Raw genomic sequence first — 27,114 nt, forward strand, 5'->3', positions numbered from 1 at the left:
TCTTATACTTTCACTTGAAAGTATTAAACATAAAATCTAAAACCCGTATTATATAATTAGTTCTCAGAACCCAACTCAAGATACCTAGTTAGCTATGCAACAACTTCCCTGAATGAATCAGCCATATGGAGATATCTTCCTTCCACAAACAACCCAGGCTATATAAACAAAATACTACTTTTCAGGATTCAGGTCTAAAGTGTGGGCAAAGGAACAACAAAGTTAAGATGTGACCCATGTTGACAAATAATACACCCTTATGTAAATTAATCTTTTTAAGTGCAGCAGTTTTTCTTAAGTCAACTTTCAATATAGAGATAGGCTTAAAATTCTTTAGTTCTTCAGTTTTACCTCATCTGGGCCATTTCTTGTAGCTCAGCAGTCCCTCAAAGGATCTAACTCAAATAACATAAACCAGATGATGTGCACAGCCCTAAAACAATCACAGAAGGCAATGAGTTCTACGTGCAGCAAGTGGTAAAACAACAATCCGTGAGTGGCTGCAGAATCACTGAGTGCTGAAGTGGGGTGGGGGGTGGTCTCTGGGATAAGAGGTCCAAATGGTGAGGAGCTTTAGGGGAAGGTAGGCCTAAGTGGAGTCCTGAAAATGGAACCACTTTTCCTGGGGATTAAGAGAGGAGGGAACTCACCATGGGAGATTCAGAGGTGGGAATACAATGGCACAGTCACAGAAAGTACAAGACCAATGTGGTTGTGGTGAATGGGTTCAGGGACGAAACCAGGCTACTACTGTGTTAACCACCTCCTTCCTCTAAGAGGGATAATACCAGCAAAACAATTCCCACCTGATTTGTGTGTGCGTGCACTTATGTTCACCCTACCCTGCCCCCACTACCCACCCTACCCACCAAGACGTGCACACACACAGGTAGAAGGCAGTGGGGCAGGATACTCAGTGACTCAGGGGCACCCTTAAAAAACTAAAACTAAACTAATGGGGAGCTAATCAGTAAACATGATTTGTATTCAACCATTACCAGTGACCATAAACTGAATGTCTGCACTACCATTTGGGTTTTGCTGAATCTAGTGACTAATATAAAAAGATGCTGATATAAAAAAAAAAAAAAAAAGGGGGGGGGGGCGCCTGGGTGGCGCAGTTGGTTAAGCGTCCGACTTCAGCCAGGTCACGATCTCATGGTCTGTGAGTTTGAGCCCCGCGTCAGGCTCTGGGCTGATGGCTCGGAGCCTGGAGCCTGTTTCTGATTCTGTGTCTCCCTCTCTCTCTGCCCCTCCCCCATTCATGCTCTGTCTCTCTCTGTCCCAAAAATAAATAAAAAACGTTGGGGGAAAAAAAAAAAAAAGATGCTGATAAACTTTCTCATAAAAAAGCATTTTCACTAGTCACCAAGTTACAAAGGTTACAGGACACTCCACCGAATAAACTGACACATCTCTGAATATGCCTGGTAGTGGCTACTGTACTTTCAGCCACCACCAGAGGTCAAGCAACTGTCCTCAGGGTCCAGGCCAGACTACACTCCTGCTTCTGTCTTCAGCAAGTATCCTTGATCACCCAGGAGCCGATCGACCTCAAGCAAGCTCACTTGGCCGCTGGATGAATGTTCCCTGAGCTCGGTGATCCCTCCGAGAACAGTCCTCACAGGTGAGTATGGAGAATGGTCACCAACCCAGGAGTGCTGACACCTCCATGGGAAGAGCAGCCCTCAGGGACTCCCAGGAGGGAAGATCGCAGACAAAGTGAGGCAACACTCCCAAAGTCAGGCAAAAACTCTCAGGGCCCATCTCAAAAGCCACTTTGGAAATGTTCTATGATCACCCTTCCACCTCCAAAGTCCCCTCTTCCATCTCTGGTCCCTCCACGGTCCTGGCTCTGCCTCGGGCAGTGATTTGAGTCCCCAGGCACACCTTACCCTGCAGCCCACTGACCTCCCTCCCCGACAGAAAGTGCAACAGAGGGTGGCTGATTCAGTGTCACAATATTAAACCTATTATATGGAGATGTAGAATGTTCGACACACCTAGGGGATCTGGAGCTAGTCATCACTGCCTTGGGGTAGTTACAGTTCAGCCAGCAATCTTGCGGCACTGACCTGGCCCAGAGGCAGCTCACAAGCACGGACTCAACAGGCTGCCCCAAAATGTCCAAAGTAAGGTTAATTGCCATGGTCCTTCACCAAATTATGTTTCCTTTAAGCATGTAATCTTAAGTGTCCATTGTTTATTGTTGTTATTCATCACGCTTTACAGTAAGCTTTGTACTGAAATGCTCCTGCTGGATGCTCCTACTGCAGCCGGATTTTCTCTATCGTAACACTGCCACCACCGCCACCACTATAGAGGCTGGAAGGTAGATAGTGGTTACTGTTGACTCCATTCAGTCCCTGCTTCTAGGCTAGGGCCTTGATTTTCCCTTACTCTCTCTCCATTCTCCTACTCTCACCATTCCCTACTCTCAGTCTACTTGCTAGAAAAGGGATGACTCCGTCTACCCCTGGCTCAGGTCTTGCCAATCAGGGCACCGTCTCCCTTTGCCCACAGTGTCTGGTTCAGGTTTAGGCCTCTGACCGGCTCCACATAGTAAGAGTCAAGCCCAGCACTTTTACTGAGGAAGAGCAGTCTCTCTTTTTCACCAGAGTAAGAATTGGGAGACTATTGGTCTCAGGTTGCCAAGGGCAACCACACTCAATGAGCCTGCCTATGAAGCCAACATTGACAGAAGCAGAGAGATGGAGAGACACCAGGTACCAAGGGGCCAAGCCATGACTCAAACCTGATATCCCTTGGAGGTTTTTAGTTCCATGAGCCAACCCATTCCTTTTAATAATTGCTGAAGCCAATATTAATAGGTTTTCTGTACTTAAAAACAAATTAATAACATCCATGTTCATCTTATTTACTCCTATACCATAGCACTTATCATGGTAGCTAGCACATAGAGGAGGCTTCATGTTTTTTAAATGGGTTGAATGAAAACTTAGTCAAAATTTTTTATGTATGTATTTTAATTTTTTTTTAAATCAACAGTAAAACAATAACCACTATTCACTGTCACTAGGAAAAAAATATGAAAAATTGACTTTCTAGGTATAAATTATTCTAGAAAAGAAGCTTTCCATTTATAGTAATGATTATAAATCCATAGAACTTAAATAAATTTTATACTACATGAAAGTCTTAGCCTTTCCTTCTATATTAAGCTAAATCTATGATTATCATTGGCTGTTATGTGGCAACACGAACTGTTTTGTACTTTTTGTCATTGAAAAGGGATGTGGGCTACTGCAAGAGAACATCTGGCTCTGGGTCACATCTTTGAAAATTTAATTGGCTTTTTTCCACATAAGAAAAATAAGATAGCTGCTCAACAATAGGGCCAAATGTTCCTAATAAATATCATACCAGCTGAGAATGGATTCTCTTTTAATAACTAAATTCTCCATTCTTTAGACATGAAGGATATCCCATTATACAAATTAAACAGCATAACATAAACTGGGAAGGGGGTGGATACTGGGAGTTTCAATATGAATTCATTACCATATTTTGAGTTGTTTTTCAAGCTGCTAGGATAGGTCTATAAGGATCAACCTACACTTCCACCTAATCCTTTCTGCATCCAATAATGAATGCATTTTTATGACCTCTGGCCACAGTTATGGAGGGGTATAATTTAAGGCCACGAAACAAAGTCAAGTTACTGGTCTCTATGGTAATAAACCTGAAACATAAGGCCTACCTCAATGTCACTTAGCTCCTAGAATTGATTTCCCCTTCTAGAACTAAGCCACACCAAGAAGAAATACACTATTTACCCTTTATTTTAAAGTGCTGAAGGCCAAGTTCCAGCTCCCATGGAGTTTACACTCAAACAGAAATGATAAAATGTCAAGTAGCAATCAACTTATCTGACTTATCTAAATATTCACGCTCTTAAGACCAAGAATATTTAGAGGTGCCTGGGTGGCTCAGTCGGTTAAGTGTCTGACTTCGGCTCAGGTCATGATCTCACGGTTCGTGGGTTCGAGCCCCGCATCGGACTCTGTGCTGAACGCTTGCTCAGAGCCTGGAGCCTGTTTCAGATTCTGTGTCTCCTTCTCTCTCTGCCCCTCCTCCACTCTCACTCTCTCAAAAATAAATAAATGTAAAAAATTAAAAAAAAAAAAAGACCAAGAATATTTAGAAGGTAAATATCTGGTTAAAAAAAAAAAAAAAGGCAAAGACTCACGTACTTAGCAGTTTGGAGAATATAACAATTAAATATATTAAAAGTAGGAAATAAAATAAACAAGAAGAATTTAAAACACTGGGGCTGGAAAAGTTCTCAGACACCACCTGATTTTTAAGGCAAAGAAAATTAAAGGTCAGAAAGTAGCTGGCCTATGGTCATACATGCAGAGACTATTAGAGCTGGAACAGGACCTCAGGCCCCTTCCTGCTTGTTCTGGTCCATCATCACATGGGGAGTTTTAAAGAGATGATGATGGCTCAGCATCAATTCACTGATCCCTGGCCTCCGTCTTCATTTTTCACTGTATGAAAATGATTCACCATAACATTATTTTCAATTACTCAGTAAGAGAAGGGAACCTGCTCCCTCCCAGCCTCTGGACTGCTGTGAGCTCAACAGCATAAGTCTCTACAGAGAAAGGATGTGGGGACCTATTTCTTAGTCCCTTGCCTGTCCCCCACTCAAAAGTAATTGGCACTCCAAGTCTCTCAGTCAGGGTCAGAGAGAACAAGCTAAGAAATGTCATGGCCTAAAACCTCCCTCCAGATACCTTAGCCCTGAGGTCAGACAGAGTTCTAAGATGGTGACGAGACGGGACAAAAGGCTCAAGGGAGTCAGGGAGAAACCATGTTCCACAAAGGGAACAATTAACAGACAAGAATCTCAGAAAGGGTACATTGGTCTTAGGGATAATTCAAAATACACTAATCAGTTTTTAAAAAATGAATTATATTCTCAATACTGTGACTAACAGAAAGTCTAACTTCACCCGAATGGTAATCTCTATGAATTTAGTTTATCCATTTGCAGGAGTTAAAAGCTAAACTGCCTGGCAGGTCTGAGTACTTAATTACTATCTATCCTGTTGTCAGAAAACCATGCACAAGAGACTCCAGAATAAGCACAAAGTGTCTGCTGGTTTTCTTACTAGAAATAATCTGCTATGAGTCTTTTCCTGAATCTAAAGAAAATATGAGTAAATTTTCCTATAAAGGAGATGTAGAAAAAGGTTTTCTAATTATGACTCAAAATCCAGATGCAATAAAAGACTGATAAATTTAACAAGATTAGAAATTTTTAGAAATTTTGCATGGCAAAAAAAAAAAGCAAAGTCAAAAGATAAATAATAGAAAACATTTGCAATGCATATCACAGATAAAAGACTGATGTCCCCAATGCCCAACAAAGAACTTTTAAAATTTGAAGAAGGCAAAGTGATTAAAAATCCTACAGAAAAATAAGACAAAAGATGTGACTAGACAACTCGTAAGATACAAAAATGGCCCTTAAATATTTGAAAACATGTTCAGCTTCACTTATAACACAAGATACTCAAATTAAAACTATTCTGAGGTGCCATTTCTTATCTAGCAGATTGGTAAAAGTTTAAAAGCTTGATAATACACTCTGTTGGTGAAGCTGTGGGAGCAAAGGTATTTTCATACATTGCTGGTAGGAATGCAAAATAGCTCTACCATTACGGAAGGGAGTTTGGCAATATGTAACAAAACTACATATGTTTTCACATTTCAACTCAGCAATCCTACATCTAAGAACTTACCCTGAAGATACTTCTCCAGTAATATGAAAATACATATGCACCAGTTATTCACTGCAGTATTATGTGTAATTATGAACTACAGGAAACTCCCTAAATATTCAAACTTGGAGACTGATGAGCCCTGGCACATACATACAGCAGAGTGCTGTGGGCTGTAAAACAAGCTGTGGACGATCTGCATGAGCTGACATGGAGTCACTTCCAGATGTTAAGTAGAAAAGCAAAGTACAAAAAAGCAAACATACACACATACACACACCTAACACTAATACAATGTTATAGGTCACTTATAGCTAAATATAACAGGCAAAAACGCATATGTATTATGCTCTTTTGTCAAAGAAGAGGGAATAAGAAAACATTACAAATATAGAGAGAGATGGGGCCCATTTGGTTAAGCATCTAAATCTTGATTTCGGCTCAGGTCATGATCTCACAGTCATGGGTTCAAGCCCTGCATCGGGGTCTGCACTGAAAGAGGGGAGCCTGCTTGGGATTCTCTCTTTCCTTCTCTCTCTGCCCCTCCCCCCTCACTATCTCTCTCTTTCTCAAAATAAATAAATAAACATTTAAAAAAGAAATACATGGGGCGCCTGGGTGGCTCAGTCAGTTGGGCATCTGACTTCGGCTCAGGTCATGATCTCACAGTCTGTGAGTTTGAGCCCCACATCGGGCTCTGTGCTGATGGCTCAGAGCCTGGAGCCTGCTTCCGATTCTGTGTCTCCCTCTCTCTCTGCCCCTTCCCTGCTCATGCTCTGTCTCTCTCTGTCTCAAAAATAAATAAAACATTAAGAAAAAAAATTTTTTTAAAGAAATACACACACACACACACACACACACACACACACACACACACACACACGGGGGCAGAGGAGACAGAGACACACACTTATTTTTACAGAAGGCAAACAAAAATCAGAAAACAAAGTATTTTTTTTCAAGTAGGCTTCAGGCCCAGCACAGAGCTTGAACTCACGACCCTGAGATCAAGACTTGAGCTGAAATCAAGAGTCGAACGCTTAACCGACTGAGCCACCCAGATGCCCCACAAAGTATTTATAAGGTGGGTAGGTGGAGGCAGTGGAAGAGATAAGGGAAGGAGTGTTAAGTTCTCTGAGTACATCTCTTAATGTGGTTTCTACTTCTCAATGCATGTTAATATTCTACATACTTAAAATAAAATCAACAAGAATGGAAAGAGGAAAAACGAAAATAAAACTGAAACAAACACAACTGTATTTCAGATTAATTACTTAACTAAACTGAAGACAATACAGAGGGGAATTGATGCAAGCACTTTAAGAACATCAGTAGTTACCTATCTGGCCCCGGTCTGGGGGTAGACGGCATTCAGGGGAAGCCCCACAGGCAGATTCTGAGCTCTTCCCTCTCAGCTCAGCAGTGGTAACAAAATACAATGGACTGAACCACAACCAAGTTCAAAGTCCAAGTTCAAAGTATTAGCAAAGTAGGTTTCATAATGAGGCATCTTCTGTTGGCTTCTACATAGCCAATATCTCACTGTGTGCTCACCTGACCTCTTTCTTTGTATGCTAAAGACAGAGCAAGCTCTCTAGTGTCTCTTTTTACAAGGGGACTAATCTCATCATGAGAACCTCACTTGCATGGCCTCATCTAACTATACCACCTCCCTAAGGTTCCACCTCCAAATACTATCACATTGGGGGTCGGGGCTTCAATATATGAATTTTGGCAAAACACATTCAGTCCGTAACATCTCTTTAAGTAAGTTTATTTTTGTATTAGTATGGGTGAAGAAATTCTGACACTATTTCAGATGTATTACGCAATTCCACAAACTAGGGAAGAAAAAATACAAATATTAAATGGAGGAAGCCATGAGGGTGGTTGGAATTGGAAATACTGGTGTAAACTGATCATTTCTACATATACATATATGCATATCCGTGTGCATATGTGTATATATATGGATTTGTATGTATGTGTGTGTCAGTTTATCACCTCTCAGCTCCAAATGCACCCTTCAGTGTCTGCTCTGTAATAATAACAGTGTAATTCCATTAAACATCTCTCCTTTAATGTGAGCATGATGTTAAGCTCTCTCAGTAGATGGCACTGGAGGGACACAGTAGGGGAAAAGAATTCCCAAAGGTCTTGGGGTTGGGGGATACTGGGTGGTCGTGATAGAATCCAGTGGAAACTGCCACAGCCACTGGCTCAGAACACAGTCCCTCTTGTGACCTCTTGGCCTTTGGCTAGTGACACTTCTGCGGTCCTCTCAACACAGAAACCAGAGCCCCTATCACCTGTTCTCCCAGCTGTTCATGGCCTGGAAGGTCACACATTGAGCGGTCATTCTTTCTGTAAGCCCCCTTCCTCCAAGCCCCCATGTGACCCATTCACTTTGAGAGCCTTCTGCCTCCAGACTACCCCTGCATAACACATCATCAGCTGGTGATCACCTGCTCCTCTAACTGCCCTCCAGAGGGTTGTTTAGCACTTTCCTCCAGACCAGTTCCAGCCTGGCTAAGCCAACCAACTTCTTTGCTATCTGTTGGGATGAACCACACTTTTTCCAATGAGATTTGAACCCCCTTCCAAGCTTGTCCTTCCCTGGGTCATCACTCTCAGTCCTAGGGTCCCATATAGTTTCTTTGTATCTTATACTTACTCTTTGACGAGTTTTAATTTTTAGGTTAAACTTTCCTTGTTTCCACTGTGTGGTTGCTATCTCCTGACTGGACCAGGCCTCTACAGTATGTATATTTATAAGTATGTATCCACTGAAAGAGCCCAGTGGCAGTGACACCCCAGTAGCGATGAGTATACCTACAGGCTAGATCTTGGTTTCTAATACCATACCCCCCACCACCACACCCACAGAAAAGCAGATCTCGTCCTTAGAGAAATGACTGTTTCTCTGGAAATGACTGGAGCAAGGTATGTTCAAGATGAAGATGGAACATCCTGTTATGTCCCAAGGTAAAGAGGTGCCCCCAATGACTGGAGTGTATCAAAGGAACACAACAGCCTAAAGGAACTTCCATGACCAAATCTAGAACAATAAGAACAAAACTGGGTATAATTAAGCTCAATAAGAACTGAAGAAAAAAAATGAAATCCATGAGTTCATACTGGTAACAGACAGGTAGGTGGATGGAGGAATGAATGGATGAACAGGGGAGAAGAGGGAGCTCTTGCTTACAGAGAATATCCATATGTGCAGGAAAAACTGGAGTTGAAAATCACCATTTTGCAACTGTCACAGTAAAGGCTGGTTAAAGCAAGAATCAATGGATGATACATCCATGTAGGAAATTCTAACAAGGAACAGGATATGTGCATAGTTTTTGTTTTTGTTTTTTTAATGTTTATTTATTTTTGAGAGTGAGAGAGAGAGATAGAAGGGCAGAGAGAGAAAGAGGGAGAGAATCCCAAGCAGCCTCCACACTGTCAGCTCAGAGCCCAAAAGGGGCTCAAACTCATGAACCATGAGATCATGACCTGAGCCAAAATCCAGAGTCAGACACTTAACCAACTGAGCCACCCAAGTGCCCTGATATGTGCATGGTTTTAAAGTGTCCTCCCACCAACTGCTTATAAATGCAAGGGGAAAACCACAGTAACTACACAACAGGAAAATCAGATCAAAATTAACATCAGCAACGAGGGGCAGATGGATACTGTGTGCCTCCACGTGATACCCTAAGAAGGATGCAACATCCAATATCACTTATGGAGGATTCAGCTGGGGATGATTAACCTGAATTTAATAACAAAAATCAGACAAACTCCAAATGCAGAACATTCTATGAAAGAGGGAGTGTTCTTCCAAACTTTCAATGTCATAAAACAAAAACAAAAAACCTGAAGAACTTTTCCAGATTAAAGGGGCTTAAATAAAGGATACATGAAAACTAAATGAAATATGTGATCCTAAACCGGATCCTGTACTAGAGGAAAAAATTTAACAAAAGAGGAATACAGACAGTACATTAAAGTACTGAATTAATGTTGAATTTCCTGAAGTTGGTAACTGTATTAATGTGGTTATGTGAAAGAATGTCCTTATTCTTAGTAAATATACACTTAAATATTTCGGGATTAAAGATCATGATTATAATATATTCTCAAATGGTTTGGGAGGGACACACACACACACACACACACACACACACAGCATAGGAAGGAGGGAAACAGTCCAAATGAGAAATGAGTTCAGGTTAACAATAGGTGAATATGAGTAAAGACTGAGTGAACTTTCTTGCAAGTTTGATGTAAGTCTGAAATTATTTCCAAATAAAAAGGTTTTTAAATGCCTTTTCTCCAAGGTTCTAAAACATACATAAAAAACTTCTCTGGAATAAGCATGCAGCTCTACCACAATCCTCAAAAAGAAACAATGTTGTCCGAAACTACAGTCTAAATGGTAACCACTAGCCACTTGTGGCAATTGAGCACTTGAGATGTGGTTAATTGGAATTGAGATGTACCAGATTTCAAAGATTCAATATGAAAAAAAGAATGTTATCTCATTAATAGTTTTTATACTGATTATATGCTGAAATAATATTTAGATATATTGAGTTATATAAAACATTACTAAAATTAATTTCATCTATTCTTTTTTTACTTTTTAATGTAGCCACTTAAAAATTTTAAATTACATATGTGGCTCATATCATATTTCTATTGCACACTGCTGATCTAAAATACAATAATGCTTAAAAAAAAAAGAGGTACTGATCTCTTAAACAAGTATTTCATTACTAGGTGAAAATGTTAATTTACATTACAGATCCTGACTACCCTAAAATGATTTCAATCTTGAAAATAAGGTAGACAATTAGGCTTTTTGTATGGCACAAGTAAGGGGAAAGAAAAAATTTTAAGGCCTAGCAGACAGGAAAGAGCTCTTTGGCCATGTTGTTTAGGTAATTCCCTAATTAGTCACAAATGCCATCTGTAGTAAATTTCCTGAAGACAGAAAAATAAAATCTAAAATCATGAAAATATCAAGTAAATGGAGAGATAAGACCTGTTTGTTTACATTTTTGTTTTGAGTCAAATGAATAAAATCTTCCAGGTCCTAAACATTAACTTATAGCATCTTATAAACAAAGCCATTGAACATTTCTGCTACCAAGAAGTTTACAAAGTAGATCTTACTGACAACTATATTATTTCCAAGGTTATTTATTCTTCTATTTTAAGGCTCTGATTAACGAACATGTCCTTAAATTCTAAAATCTAAGAAACAAAGAGAACAGAGGTAAGACAGATAGAATTGGTTTTTGTCTTGAGCACTGTTGTGGGGTCACATCCAGTGAGAAGGGGTTGGAGGTGAGCTTGAACAGGAGGGTTACTCCAGGACAGAGAAAGGCCCCTGGGACAGAGACAATTTCCTCTGCATTTAGTAGACCAAATCTAAGTAGGCCAAGTGGAAAAAACAACAAACGCCAGTAAAGATTCCATAAAACAGCAACAATGAGGAAGAGAAACCAAAGGTAGGTTGCCAGAAGGTACAACAAAAATACCCAGCAGTATAATCTTGGGCAAAATGCACAGGCATGTTCGTTTTGGAAGTTTGGAGTCAAGCATGTGGGTGGACCCAATGAGAAATACCAAACTGCGGCACAGCACAGATCCTAGTGTTCTCTCTCTCCCTTCCCGCACCTTCCCCAGCCCGTCCCCACCACATCCCAGAGAGACAACTTTAATCAACTCTAGACACAAACCTCCTATTAGAATGACACCCATTGCCCAGTGCACCATGGATCAATTTCTGCATTATGCCTGTGCCATCCCTGCTGAAGGATCAACAGATGGCCCCACTACACCTGAAGCCACAAGTCAGGTTCTGTGAACTCGGATGGAAGTAGGCAGGATGAGTGAGCTCTGCTTAAAACAAAGTCAAGAATGCCTTACAGATAAGGAAGCAATACAGATGAGGTGTCCAGCGTTCCAGAATCCCAAACTACAGCAAAACTACCGGCATGAGCCTACCCTCCCTCCCACCAAGGACACTTCCCCACCTTGTTCCTAACCTCTTACCTGCCTCCCACCTCACATTCCATTCCTGAATTTTGCAATCATGAGGCCACTTCTCAACAGTGAGGCTGCGGCTCCACTGTTTTAGCCTTGGAAGGAAATGCAGGTGGGTAAAATACTCAAGGAGGGCAGTGAGCCTAATAATAATTAAACAAGAACAAAGACTTAGTGAACTCTTTCATGTACACTGTCTGTGGACTCCAAATTCGGTCACCGTGGCCACCTTTGGAGGCAGGTGTTATTGTTCCCTTGTGGAGAATACAGCCACAGCACAGAGACAGTCTGGCTTAAGAATCCACAAGCTCACCTATTAATATATCATGAACAGATTCTATAGGTGGGGAAATATTTATCTGCCCAGAACTCCAGCAATAATCTCATGTACTCTCATTTTGACATGATGTAGTTTGAATCTGCTTCCCTACAAGGCTATTACCAAAAAAATGATTGCCTTGTATCCACATCCCTCTCTCATTCTCTCTAGCAAAAATACACCAAAAAGACCGTGATTTCCATGTCTAAGTTACTTGCAGCCATTATTATTTATTTCTATTAGGAGAAAAAAAAAGTTTTAATCTCTAAAGGAAAAAAAATAAACAATGCCATTATTTTGACAAATCTATTTTCTTAGTAAAATATAATTCTATTATATTCTGGTTTTAGTTTGGGGAAAATAAATCTGTATTTAATGCTTCTAAGAACCTTTAAAAAGATTTTAACAAGGGATTTCTGATTTAAGATGTCAAACTAAAGACAATCCTAAAATCCTTCTCTTAGAAATCACCTCACAACAAGAACCATGAAAAACAAACACAAAGGCCATATTCAGTGGTGTCCAAACCATACATATGAAGATAGAAAATGGATAAGGAGTGGCAAGTGGATACACAGAACAGAGTGAGGCCAAACTGAGTGCCTGCAGAGAGGTGCCCAGGAGCAGAAAGCCTGGAAAGGTTCAGGAACTAGGTGCTGGGAGAAAAGCCACACACAAGTCAGGTCAACGCAGGTGCCCACACTGGGGGAGGATGCTCCTGCCCTCGGAGCACTCCTGAGGAAATCAGGCAAGGCTGCTTGCTCCCTCACAGCATCAGATGCTGATGGCTCATTCACCTGGCAGAGCCACAGAGAGCAGCTTTCGGTACCTGACACAGTGAAGATGGTGATAAGGACTGAAACTTGGGTGACCTTCCAAGAGGTTAAGAGTGAGTATGGAATCTGAGGGGCCCCTGGTTCAGTCTCAGCTCTGTCAATTAGGAGAGATGTGTTACCGGGCAAGCTGTCAAGCTGTTTAACGTCTCTGTACCTCAGTTTCCTCAGCTATAAAATACGATGATACTACGTTCAAAATCATGGAGTTGATGTCAAGATTATATGAGTTAAAGCTCTTAGAAAGGTGTCTAACATACAGCAAGCACTAAATGAATATTAGCTCCTTCTCTTCCTCCCATCACTACCTCTCCCCCAGCACACACACACACACACACACACACACCCTTAGCTCTTGGAATGCTGGCAGCAGAAGTAAATTCACAGGCATGTGACTAGAAGGGCCTTATCTAGAGAAACTGAACAACCCCAAAGAAATATGCTTAGTTGACACAAAAACAGACATTCAGATCAATAGAACAGAATAGAGGACCCAGAAATGGACCCACAAATGTATGGCCAACTAATCTTTGACAAAGCAGGAAAGAATATCCAATGGAATAAAGACAGTCTCTTCAGCAAGTGGTGCTGAGAAAACTGGGCAGCAACATGCAGAAAAACTAACCTGGACCACTTTCTTACATCAGACACATAAATATACTCAAAATGGATGAAAGACCTAAATGTAAGACAGGAAGTCATCAAAATCCTTGAGGAGAAAGCAGGCAAAAATCTCTTTGACCTTGGCCATGGCAACTTCTTATTCAACACATCTCCGGAGGCAAGGGAAACAAAAGCAAAATGAACTACTGGGACCTCATCAAAATAAAAAGCTTCTGCACAGTGAAGGAAACAATCAGCAAAACTAAAAGGCAACTGACAGAATGGGAGAAGATATTTGCAAATGACATATCAGATAAAGGGTTAGTATCCAAAATCTACAAAGAACTTCTCAAACTCAACACCCAAAAAACAAAGAATCCAGTGAAGAAATGGGCAAAAGACATAAATAGACACTTCTCCAAAGAAGACATCCAGATGGCCAACCGACACATGAAAAAATGCTCAACATCACTCATCAGGGAACAACAGGCAACAACAGATGTTGGCGAGGATGCAGAGAAAGAGGATCTCTTTTGCACTGCTGGTGGGAATGCAAACTGTTGCAGCCACTCTGGAAACCAGTATGGAGGTTCCTCAAAAATCAAAAATAGAACTACCCTACGACCCAGCAATTGCAGTACTAGGTATTTATCCAAGGGATACAGGTATGATGTTTCGAAGGGGCACATGCACCCCAATGTTTATAGCAGCACTATCAACAATAGGCAAAGTATGGAAAGAGTCCAAATGTCCATCAATGGATGAATGGATAAAGAAGATGTGGTATCTATCTATCTATCTATCTATCTATCTATCTATCTATCTATCTATCTATCTATCTATTTCCAATGGAGTATTACTCGGCAATCAAAAAGAATGAAATCTTGCCATTCACAACTAAGTGGATGGAACTAGAGGGTATTATGCTAAGCAAAATTAGTCAGAGAAAGACAAATGTCATATGACTTCACTCATATGAGGGCTTTAAGACACAGAACAAATGAACACAAGGGAAGGGAAGCAAAAATAATATAAAAACAGGGAGGGGGACAAAACATAATGAGAGACTCTTAAATATGGAGAACTAACAGAGGGTTGATGGAGGGGTTGTGGGAGTGGGGATGGGCTAAATGGATAAGGGGCATTAAGCATATACTCCTGAAATCATTGTTGCACTATATGCTAACTAACTTAGATGTAAATTAAAAAATAAATTTTAAAAATAAAAATAAAAAAATAACAAAAAAAAGAAATATGCTTGGATGCCGACATTTGACGGTTAGAAACAAAACAGTTATCCCCCAGATTATTCCACAGTAAACTCCACTGGATGAAACACCTGGTCATATATACACCTACACAGAGGTGCCAAACAGCTTCACAGTACATTACTTTTAAACATCATCGTGAAATTTCAGCATATCTACCAAAAAGAGCAGATGCCAAAACTTCCAGATATTTTAAACAGACCACATATAGAGGATTTAGAGTAATAATAATAATAATAGTAACTAATTTACAAAGCCCTCATGAGGTACCAGGCACTGTTCTAAATCCTTTACATACAGTTACTCATTTATTCCTTACAACAAACTTACATGAGTAAAGTACTATCTGTAAACCATTTCACAAATGAGAAGATTAACAGTATGGGAAAATTAAATAATATATTTAAACAGGATTCAGAGTCTAGCTTCAGGGCCTTAACTACTATGCTTCTCAATAATAACTCTCCAAGTTTGAAGACTATGGAAAAATGCCTTTGAAATTCAGAAGCAACTAAAAATCTATACCTACACAAACTATCAGTCAAGAGTGATGGCAGAATTAAGGCATTTTTAGACACACAAGTCTTGAAATTTTTAACTTACAAGGGTCTTTCTTAGGAAGATACTGGAAATTGCACTCGAACAAAATAACAAGTTAAACCAAAAAAGACAAAGATACAAGATCAAAGAAATGAGATCCAGCAGAAGGGGCAAAGGGAATTTGATGATAAAAGGGGAGTGCAGGAAGTCTGTGGGACAGCAGGAGGACAAAGAGGACAAAGAGCTCCCAGATGGAGCTCTCCAGGAAAGAAACGGAACACAAAAAGAGCCAATAAATTGTCTTATTGGTTTGAATGTGTAGAAATGTATTGAAGATGCTGTAAGATTCACAACAGGTAAAGAAACTACACTAAATAAGACTACTTTTATCACAAAGAGAAAAAATGCTCAACAGTTAAGGAAATATAATTACAGTATCCAATGTGACTCGCCTGGCACAATACTGACACAGTTTAAATAATGTACACACTTAATAATGAGTTAACCCATTATAATAGTGAAATACTGGGATGATTAGCTTGCAAGGCAAAGTTGGGCTGAGTGATCATGGAAGGGAGAGCTAAATCTTCACCTGCCAAGACAGGAAAGAAGCTAGCAGACAAATCCCAAGACAGATTAATCAAAAAGGTAATAATACAGCCTTCAGTGAATAGCCAGGACAGGAGGTGGGGAAAAGAGAAAGAAGTTATAACACTGCTATTTTTCATAATTAGCATTTACCCATGTGTAAGTATTACTGTGATAAAGATGAACTCACACTACTGAGCTCTGATGTAAAAATAGCTAATAAGCCAGTTAGGTGAAACAAAATTCTAACCTTAACATACAGAAATAGTCCTATTTCTGCCTCTTTGCTAGAACAGTTCCCTGTTCAAAGAAACAACTCATAAGACCAATTTACAAGGGCTGTTTTTCAAATACACCTTCCATCTATAATTGGTTATTCTCTTATCTCAAGAGTCTAACTAGGGGCATGCCTGGGTGGGTCAGTAGGTTGAGCGTTGAATTCTTGATTTCAGCTCAGGTCATGATCCTAGGGTCATGGGATCCACACTCGGCATAGAGCCTGCTTGAGAGAGAGAGAGAGAGAGAGAGAGAGAGAGAGAGAGAGAGAGAGAGACTCTCTCTCTCTCTCTCTATATATATATATATACATACCTCTCCCTTCTGCCCCTCTCTCCCCTGCTTACACTCTCTCTTTAAAAAAAAAAAAAGAGAGAGGCACCTGGGTGGCTCAGTCAGTTAAACATCTGACTTTGGCTCAGGTCACGAGTTCACGGTTTGTGAGTTCAAGCCCCGCATCAGGCTCTGTGCTGACAGCTCAGAGCCTGGAGCCTACTTCAGATTCTGTGTCTCCCTCTCTCTCTGCCCCTCCCCAACTTGCACTCTGTCTCTCAAAAACAAACAAACATTAAAAAAAAATTTTTTTTTAAAGGAAGAAAGAAAGAAAGAAAATCTAACTAGGGCCATTCATACACTATCACAGTATCACAGTGACATGTTTAGATGCTACTTCTTGAAGACTATTATTTCCATAATAAATTAAAACTATAAATACATAAATAGGGGTACCTGGGTGGCTCAGTCGGTTGAGCACATGACTATTATTTCAGCTCCCATCATGATCTCACAGTCCTGAGATTGAGCCCTGCCTCAGGCTCTGAGCTGTCAGTGCAGAGCCTGCTTGGGATTCTCTCTCTCTGCCCCTCCCCTGGCTCACTCTCACTCTCTCTCTCAAAATAAACTTTTAAAAAATAATTACAAATACACATAATGTTATAAATATATAATAAAAATTAAATTAACTAAATAAATTCCAAAATAAGTTAAGTCAATACTGTCAACTCAGATTTCTACCTTGGTGGAAAAATGCACTGAACAAAATCATCACCTTTATACCCACATTTGATTTTTTTCAACACTTCTTTTTGACTACAACAGTCTTCTAATGGTCCTAGAGTGCAACCAAAGCCAAAAGTATTGCCTTCTTTCATTCCATGAACATTCATCACTATTGCTTCCTCATCATGACTACTCAGGGTCCAGCCCTTGCCTTGCACTATGCCCCAATACTTCACCAAACTCTTCGCCATCGAGAACATATGCCAGCTACTCATAACTCTTTCTCTGATCACTGTGGCTCACCTTTTGTGAAGCAGTGTCTTACAGAAGGAAAAACAGTCAGGCATGAACTCTATCCCTGGTCTGCCATCATTATCTAGCTCTAGCCCTGGGACAACTTTCAGAACATCTCTGAACCTCAGATTCCTCAGCTATGTAGAAGATAAAACAGGGCTGTAGAGAGTCGTTGCAAGAGTTCAATAAAATGACAGACATAAACTGTCACCAACATTATCTCCATACAAACCATTATCAAGTCCTCTGACATGTAGGTCACCTGGGCAGGAACTGCTCCTTGTCACTGTGGGGCCAAAGCCCAGCAGTGGCCTGCTGAGCATGGGCTCTCAAATGTGTCCAGAACCCAAAGGGGCTCTGAGATGCAGCTCATGCCCCAACCCCATCCCCCGCAAAGGCATTACCAGCCACTGTGGCCCCCAAGGCATCATCCTCTGCCCCACTGAGATGCTCTGCACCCCAGCACATCCACCACCTACGTTTTCAAGTCTAGTCTAAAAAAGAAGACACATCCCTCACCACGAAAATTAAGTTAACTATGACTGCATTTCAGAAATCCAAAAATATATTTCTTAAATACCACATTTACTTCATTTATATATTGTTCTACCCCCCCCCCCCCAGTCTCACTAAGAAGATCCTCTTATCCCATTTTCCCCCCTCAGAAAATCTTGACTACTAACACTGGCAGACAAAAACGGATCAACCACCACTGGAGCGCCTGGGTGGCTCAGTCAGTTAAGGGTCCAACTCATGGTTTCGGCTCAAGTCACAATCTCACAGTTTTGTGAGTGTGAGCCCCGCTTCGGGCTCTGCGCTGACTGAGGAGTCTACTTGGGATTCTCTCTCTCCCTCCCTCCCTGTCTGCCCCTCCCCTACTCGTACAGTCTCTGTCTCTCTCAAAATAAATAAATAAAATTAAAAAAAAAAAAAAAGGACCAACCACCAAACTCTAGTAAGCACATTTTACCGTTTTAAATTCCTTTCCGGTATATAAAATTAGCTAAGTTCCTATCGTTTGTTTCATTTTTATTATAGTACAAGTTTCACTGAAAAAGTAGAAGAAGGGCTGAGGGACTGTGGCTTTGCAATTCGTATCTTTAATTATACAACTTTCAAATCTCCTGTGCACAGCACCAGAGACCCAAAGTTCTAAAGGCAGCCCCAAGCCACTTCCGCCCCAACTGAAGAGGGCCTTATACCACTGACTATAGCCAAAGAACAGCACGCGGTCCATGCTCCCTGAGTTCGATGTGCCTACACGGTGGACACTTAAAAGTCCAGAAAGGGAAGGAAGACAGACACAGTCACCTAGCATGCTAAAACACACCCACACAAATACACAGAGATGCTTGCTTTACCAGAAGAGCCACATGAAGTGAATCCCTAACAGATTATCTTTAACTCAGGTCATGAATACGAGTATGTAACTTTTCAAACTTGAGTACAGCCGGCATGGCGACACACTAACCACAGAAACAGCTACACATGAGCACTGTGTTCAGCCAGACTACGAAGGCAGCACCTTGCTTAAACCTTCTGCCATTGGATTAATCAGGGGACAGAATGCCCCAAGGAATAAAACCCCCATCGCAAACCAGAGTGTATATATAAACAATAAACATTCCACACTGTAAGTGGGGAAAGAACAAAGAATGCCAACTGCCTGTCAACTATGGAGGATTTGTTCCAGGGATTATAATACATATATATAGGTCCTTGTCCTTGTCATCCAGCCAGACTCCAAAAGCATCTTCCTGGGGATACACGTGATGTGATAAGGTAAATACAGACATGCTCAGACTGGAGCCAAGGGAAACACAGCACCTTCATGTCACGAAGAGAGAAAATACTTCTCTGAGGCCAGAACGTGGCTTAATCTTCTTGCATCACTCAGGAAAAAAAAAAAAAAAACTATCTAAATTCTATTTCTCAAAGCCCTATTCAAAGGTTATCTTCACAACAAAATCTGTGGTAAACCTCAGCCTTAATTCTTTGAACGGCCCAAATCTTTCTTTCCACGCTTAACTGAAACACATGAAGAAAGAGACATCCAGGTACACACCTCACCTTTACTGCTAGACCGTGGGCTCCATCAGGCATAATCCATGACTTATCCTGCTCCATGTTGGGAAGTACACACAGCACCCAGAACATGACAGAGATACAATAAGCATCTACTGACTCAAATCATATGTGTTTTCAAATCTTAACTGTGAAACAAAAGTTTTAAAAATGCTGTCTCTAGCCTCATGACTAGTAACAGAATTTAAGGGTATTAAGTAACATTACAAGGGCTGGAAAGAATATAATTAAGTAAAGAGAGTATAGGAGATACTCAATATCACCATTTACATACATGGCATTCACCATTTTCAAAGCCCTTTCAAAAATATTCTGATAGATTCTTATAACAACTCTGAAAGAATTATTATTTCAATTTAACTATGTGTAAACTAATGACTTGAGTGACTTGGAGAGGACCACACCAACTAGTTAAGTGACAGGGCTACAACTTTTTGAAACAGACATATGGAAACAAAGGAACAGAAATGGGAGAAGATGCCAGCGCCCCGGGAAGTAAAACACAGTTCTCTTTTACACCCATCATTATGATATCATAGGGAGTGATCACAAATCTACCAACTCACCTTTTGTGAAGAATCCATAAGGAAGGAAAAAAAAGATCTGCAGTGACTTTTCATTGGCTCTAATGCAAAATTAGCCATTTTCTCACTAGAATTAGTGTATAGATCCTTAAATATGTTCAGTATTGTTATAAATGATTTTTTTTCAATATATGAAGTTTATTGTCAAATTGGTTTCCATACAACACCCAGTGCTAAAATGATTTTAAATCAAAAGTGGCTGTCAAATCTCTAAGTTTAAGAAAGTTGATCGTTGGGGGACCTGGGTGGCTCAGTCGGTCAAGCGTCCAACTTCAGCTCAGGTCAGTATCTCACGGTTTTGTGAGTTCGAGCCCCACATCCCACTCTCTGCTGTCACCACAGAACCCGCTTATGATCCTCTGTCTCCCTCTCTTTCTTCCCCTCACTCATGCGTGCTTGCTCTCTCTCTCTCGCTCTCTCTCTCTAAAAAATAAATTAACATTAAAAAAAATAAAGTTGATCATCACTATGCACAGTGGTGCAAAAATAGGACCAGGCTTGGCATAAGCATAAAAAGTGTATGTATGCATATGTATGTGTATATGTGTGCATGTGTGTATGTGCAGTTAAGTATAGAGGCATTCATAAAATATTCCTTAAATACAACCAAATTCAAATTCAAGAGAAGCTTTTTATACAACTGAAACTTTCATATACTGATAGGTGGGGGCATAAAATGGCACTACCACTTTGGAAAATTGGTGATTTAAATGTATACCTGTACCATGACCTGAAAATTACACTGTGCATGCACAGATCCATAAAAAGACACGAATGTTCAGAGCAGGTTTAGCCATAACAGCCAAAAACTGGAAGCAACCCACATGCTCTTCAATATAGAAATGGAGTAATTATTTCTTCCTTGAATGGAAAACCAACATCAATCAAAAAGAACAAACTAATAGCACACACAACAGGGATGAATCTCACAAATATCACAGTGAGTGAGAAAAGCCAGACACAAAGGGTATATGATCAATGAGCATGAAGTTTACATTAACACAAAGTTCAAGCACAGGCCCAACTTATCTGGGTCACCTCTCAGCAGGGTGCACAACCTGGGAAGGGCCAGCAGGTACCTGTGAAGGATGCTGGAAATGTTCTACATCTTGATCTGGTTGGAGGTTACATGGATGACTGCACAGGTCAATGATCACTGAGATGTAAGCTTAAGACGAATACACTTTACTGTATGATGATGTACTTCAAAAATATTCTCCCACTTTTACAACAACTATTCAGTAGCCATATATGGACGCTTTATGATGGATTCCACCTTAGAAAACAAATAAGCTATTGAACAATGAAGCATGAATCCTGTTAACACGCTATGTAAGTACATCTCTTCTTTTCAAGACAGTACCTAACACTTAAACATTGCTCAATAAACACTGGTTGAATGAATTTCACATGTAGTGACAGTTTATGTTTTAGAAGTCCAGAGGTACCTGTATGTATGTATGTATACACAGCATAATATCCTCAATATAATATACCCAATAGATGTGAAAAACTATGGCTCTTGTCCAATTAATTACTTCTGTCACCTCTGTCCAATGAATTCCTTTCTTTTGCACCTCCAAGTACAAGAAATACATGCTAGGTGTTAAACCATCATACGGAGCAAGGCAGATCTTAACTGTGCAAGGTGAAGATGGCATTACTTCATTGTTTACACTGCCAGTCTGACACAGGCCAATAACTCTTGGCTATGCATACAGGGTGACCAAAAAGGCTGACACGCATGATACACTGGTCAGAATCATCTAATCTAACCGCTCAGCCTGGGCAGAAAGCTGCACTGGTATCCCTGCCGGTGGGAAAGGAGAGTGAGGGGCATCCAAGAGAATAGACATACTCGGAGAGGGACACAGGCCAGCAGGAACTGTGTCCACCTTAACATGTTCCCACTGGGACACAGAAACCAGAATTCAGAGTTTGAAAAGTCTGCCTTGGCAGCAAGTTGAGAAAATGAAGCAAATTCTGAATCCACAGGGAGGGGGCTCAGAAAGACCACGACAAGTGACCAGACAAAAGTGCAACAAAGCCCCAGCTCACCTCACTATTGTGGCCCCGCAGGTTGAAGTTTATTCTCTGGGGAGTGTTTCTGTCCCGGCGGCAGTGGCTCGAAGTGAAGGTCACCCCAACAACGCCGCGGCCGTTGCCCGTGGCCAGCCAGCCCTCCTCATAGTAGCGCCGCCGACACACTGGCTTCTCCTTTTCACTCTTGGGAACGCGCCCCTTCCACGACAGGCAGAGGATGTTGGAGTCGCTGCAAAGGACAGGCCCATGCTCCACCGCTGCATACATACTTTTTTCCAGTGAACTCTTTTATTTAAATAGTAATGCTGAATGCCAGGAAACTTAAACCAATTCTTTTCATTAGTTGATTGACTGGATTTTTGTGGTTGGCTTGCGTTGTTTTCCCTGACCCCTTTTAATCAAGACTGACCTGGATCTAATCAGAAGGCCAGTATTTTATAAAGATCCACCAAATGCATAGTGAAAAAATTCCTCTAGAAAAGATGATGGCAGTCTGCTAAGAAAAGGTAATGCTTAAAAACAACATGCGTCTGTTTTTCTTTTCAAGTCCTTAGAGGAAGAAGAGCATCATTAACATGTGCCGATCAAGAAACTAAGTTTTCTTCTCTTAACTCAACTTGGTTATTCTCGTTCAGCCTGAGATTCCAGTTTAGTGTAATATGATTCCAGAGACAAAGGGTTGCAAATACATAGATTTCAAGTAACTTAAGGCTTTAAAGAATCCCTCGAGCTGGAATTTTCTCTTTAAAATTTCAGATGCAGAGACAGAACACATGGGATCATCTTCCTTCTGAAGCCACCCTCTGGCATGTTTTCTCAGCTAGACAAATTTCTGCTGCTGAAGCTGAAAAAGATTGCATAAAGGGGAAAAAAGGCACACAAACCGTGCAAAAACAGACCAGCGTTTGTGCAGACAGCAGTCCAAGTTCAGGAAGAAAAAGACTCTTGCCACTGTTCAGAACCAGAAACTTCCCACCTCAGGGCCCGGCCTGACTTCCCAGCAGGCAGGTGGCTATGTCCTGGTGAGGAGCTGGGCTCCATCTGACCTTCCCCCGATAAACCAGTGCACTCCTTGGTGTCATGGAGGCGGAGAGAGAAAATCCCTTCACTCGCAGGGCCAGAAGGTTCTAAAGCTCTTTAAGTGGCACAAGTGTTTGCCTTGAGTGAATCCTAAATCCTCTTGCCGCCAAAAGCGGGCCTCACTACAGGATTCTGTCTCTTTTGTCCCGTCTCCTTCCTCCCTCCCTATTTGCCTCTCCCCTTTCTGCTCCTAAAGATCACATATTTTTCCATCTTGAAGGAAAAGACTAATCTCAGAATTAAGTCCATCAAGTAATCTTCCTCCTATATGCAAGTCTTCTTGGACTCAACAGGGAAGGGAATCCCTTAAAATGAAAATACAGGCAAGAGTCGGGTTCTTCCAGACTGTTCCCTAAAGAGTCAGCATGTTTTCTGATGGGCGCTCTCCTGCTCACATTCAGAGACTGCTTCCAAATGCCACATGTACAGTCCAAAGAAAAGCAGATTTGCTTGGATGTTCCTTGATATTTATTTTATAAATACTGGTTTCAACTGCTACCTTGAAATGTTACCCTATAGATACAGAAAAGGAAAAGGGAAATAATAAATTAAAATGTCGAGAATATAGTTAACTGAAAAAGGCAAAGGAACCAGTCCATTGTTCAGACTTGTCCCATCATACCTGACCTTGCTTTCCTGAAGTCACGAGCACACAGCCAGAGTTACTTCTCAGTCCAGAGTTTTGAAGTCTGTCCAGATCACCAAAACCACTAGAAAATAAAGTGCAAAACTCACTGCATGACCCCTCCTGTGCTGCTTGAAGCCACAATTCACTGCCGGCCACCTTCTCACCAAGCCCTCTTTTTACCCTGGGGAGGTGCTTCTGAGGCTTGAGCTGAGCAAGTTTCCTTTTCTTCTTTCTGCAAACTTTCTTCAACCGCGAAGAGCGCGTGGAAAACTGACCACTAGTAGCGTCCTCCTCCCCCCAGGCTCCTGAGCCCCACAGCGTCAGGTTGCTCCATCTGAGTCTTGCATTAATTTTCATCAGTTGTAAAACTCTTCAAGTGTGCGCCAGAGTGAGCCTGTCTTCCTGTGTAAACGTGTATGTGTACAAAGAAGGGCTTAGATATGCAAAGACATGCGCTCTTCGATGGGCACCAAAGCACCTCTTTCCCAGCTGTTTCAGGAACCGTCTGACTGATCACAGCTTGAAGGCCCTGGAGTCTTACAAATCTGTAAAAACAAAACAGGATATGAACAAAAGAACTTGAACTTCTGAAGAAGAAAAGTTCTAGCTGAACAGAAACTGGGAGGCCCCATCTTTACACACACATATATAGATGTCAAGTGGAGCTACTGCTTGCTAAAACTCTCATAGCAAAAGGGCACGCCTAGCCAGCTTATGGACAGCACACAACACAAGAGGCTGAACGCCATGTAACACTTGTGCAACTTGCTAGGAGCTGGGCGTGTCTGAATGAAATCCTCCCCTCTATTCTCCCACACCATGCCGTCCTTTCTAAGACTCTGGGTCCCGCGTGTGCAACTTTATCCCTCCGGGGGCCATCATCCTAGTTATAGTTGCATAGGCACCTCAAAAAGGAGACTGAAGAGGTGCAGGCAAGTTATCTGAATTGATCTTTTCACTATGGGTAAAAGATGTTGCCTGAAGACACAAGAAGCAACGGCCTTGAAAAGCCCCATCCCTGACTGCTCGCAGGTCACAGAGCCAAGAGCAGCCGTGTTCTCAGGTTTTGACTAGCAACAGGACGAGCAATAAAGTCCTAAAGAATCCATCTCCAGCAAATCCACCCTCTCTTCCTTCCTACTGCCATCAGTCCAGGCCTGCATCACATCCACAAAAACACACGGTCCCTAACTTCCCCACACCGTCCCACCTTCTAGAGGGCCCTCAGGGTGACCTTTCTAAATTTCAAGGCCACCTAAAGAGCCTGGTCTGTTCTCCCCTGGCCCAGGCAGTCCCCTAGAGGGCTAGTTAAACAGACTACCTCCACCCAGAATACTTGCCACCGAAAGTCTAAAGGCCAGGCCCAGGTATCTGAATTTCTAACCAGTTCCACAGAGATGTTAATGCTGCTGGTCTGAGGACTAGGCTTTGAGAACCTCTGGTCTAAGATATCAAATCCCAGCAAGACCCTTCTCTTCTCCGGCCACAGCCTCCAGCTCCAGCCCTGCCTGTGTTACCACCGTGGCGTCTGGCCACTCCCTATCCCCCAAAGCACTATGTTCTCCTCTCCTTCGTGTCTCCACTCCTTGCCAGGCACCAGCACACTTCCTTTAAAACCACCTGCGACAGCTCCTGTCCTGCGAGGCTTCCCAGAGCACCTCGCACTAACTTCTGCTACAGCGCTCATCACGCTGCATTCAAGCACTCTTCTCTATGCTCCTGGAGGCTGGGAACCACTCTTTCTCATTCCTGGCATAAGCTCAGTGTAAACTAGATATTCAGTAAAAGTTTATAGGAGCCAGGCAGGAGCAAGGCAAGCAGCTACACGTAATTTCCTTAAGATACTCTAATTCAGATGAGTCACAGTATATGTATTTTGTATGAGCCTATAAATCAAAACAACCAAATTCTCTCAGGAATCCTCTCAAGGAAGCACTTGTTCCTGAGGAAAAAAAGTAAAAACAAACGCTATAGAGTTCAAATTAATGCCATGTTCCTCCTCCTCAAATGCTAATACCACTGTATAATAGCCTTGGTCCTTCTTCTGACTTGGGGCAGCCACAGATGAAAAAGCAGACACAACTTCTCAAGACCCAGCTGTATATACACGGGTTTTGAACTATTTAACATCATGATCCATGATTGTTAAAGCATCCACATTAAATATGACAGTGTAAGCTGTCAGTTTCCCTGAAATCCTCCTACGGGGTCCATGGAGTCAAAATTATTTTCATAATAATACTAAGACATTATTTGCCTTCCTTACTATATTGACAATTGTATCAATGATACAAAAGCAATAGTGGGTCAACCTCAGCTCTTTCACACCAGTGAAGGCACTGGTACCAAAATGTACCAGAACTCGTCGGAATTTTTTAAATGCCAGCTTCAGGGCACCTGGGTGGGTCAGTCAGTTAAGCATCCAACTCTTGATCTCAGCTCAGGTCTTGATCTCGGGGTTGTGAGTTCAAGACCTGCACTGGGCTCCGTGATGGATGTGGAGCCCACTTTATAAATAAATAAGTACGCCAGCTTCACTTAAGAATATTCTTGATGCAGTACAAATCATTAATTTCATTAAGTCCCAACCACTAATGCATGGTTGGTTAATATTCTGTGTTTCAAAACAGTGAGCACTCAGAAGGCACCCCCGCCGACCACTGAAGTACAAAAGTGACCCTGGGAAAAGCCCTTGTGCTGTAGTTTAAGTTGCAAGCTGAACCAAGGTCTTTTGTGTGGAATACCATGTTTACTGGGAAGAATGGCTGGCAAATTATGGTAATTCAGGCTTGGGTGTTTGGCAGACATCTTCTCGAATATGAACAAAAGCAGCACATCACTTTAAGAAAAACAATGGACAGCCTTTGCCTCCTGTAATAAAAGTTGAGCTTTCAAGTTAAAATCAGAACTGTGGGGAAACTAGGATCTATCACTGTGAGCTTAATAGCTCCCCATGATTTAGCGACATGCTGCATGTGACTGGAGGGAACATTAACAGATGTGGACTGTTTATACTGTATTTCATATTTCATAGAATATCAGTATTTAGGAAATTCATATAATTTGGTGAACTGGTATTTTCCAAATGACCGACGGATGATGATACAAATTATGCTTGAGTAAAAGAGCTACCAAGGTGCAAGAAAGACAAAAGGATTTTAATCTAACCAAGT

General features: G+C 41.4%; 1 protein-coding gene across 3 annotated transcripts in view; it reads right to left on the bottom strand.

Annotated features, from left to right (window-relative positions):
- The window catches only part of TULP4 (TUB like protein 4), a 239,541-nt gene that overhangs the window by 149,637 nt on the left and 62,790 nt on the right, over positions 1-27,114 (bottom strand). Inside the window, exons 2-4 of one of the 3 annotated variants that reach the window (XM_027056542.2) lie at positions 24,122-24,486; positions 23,941-24,023; positions 22,249-23,826 (exon numbers count right to left, since the gene is read on the bottom strand). In XM_027056542.2, the coding sequence (XP_026912343.2) occupies positions 22,249-22,500 (252 nt within the window). In that variant the 5' untranslated portion in view covers positions 22,501-23,826; positions 23,941-24,023; positions 24,122-24,486. Of the gene's footprint in view, positions 1-22,248; positions 23,827-23,935; positions 24,487-27,114 lie in introns of all 3 variants that reach the window. The other 2 variants (XM_027056541.2, XM_027056540.2) reach the window with 2 other exon arrangements.

Source organism: Acinonyx jubatus, chromosome B2, assembly GCF_027475565.1.
Source record: "Acinonyx jubatus isolate Ajub_Pintada_27869175 chromosome B2, VMU_Ajub_asm_v1.0, whole genome shotgun sequence".
NCBI classification, from domain to species: domain Eukaryota; kingdom Metazoa; phylum Chordata; class Mammalia; order Carnivora; family Felidae; genus Acinonyx; species Acinonyx jubatus.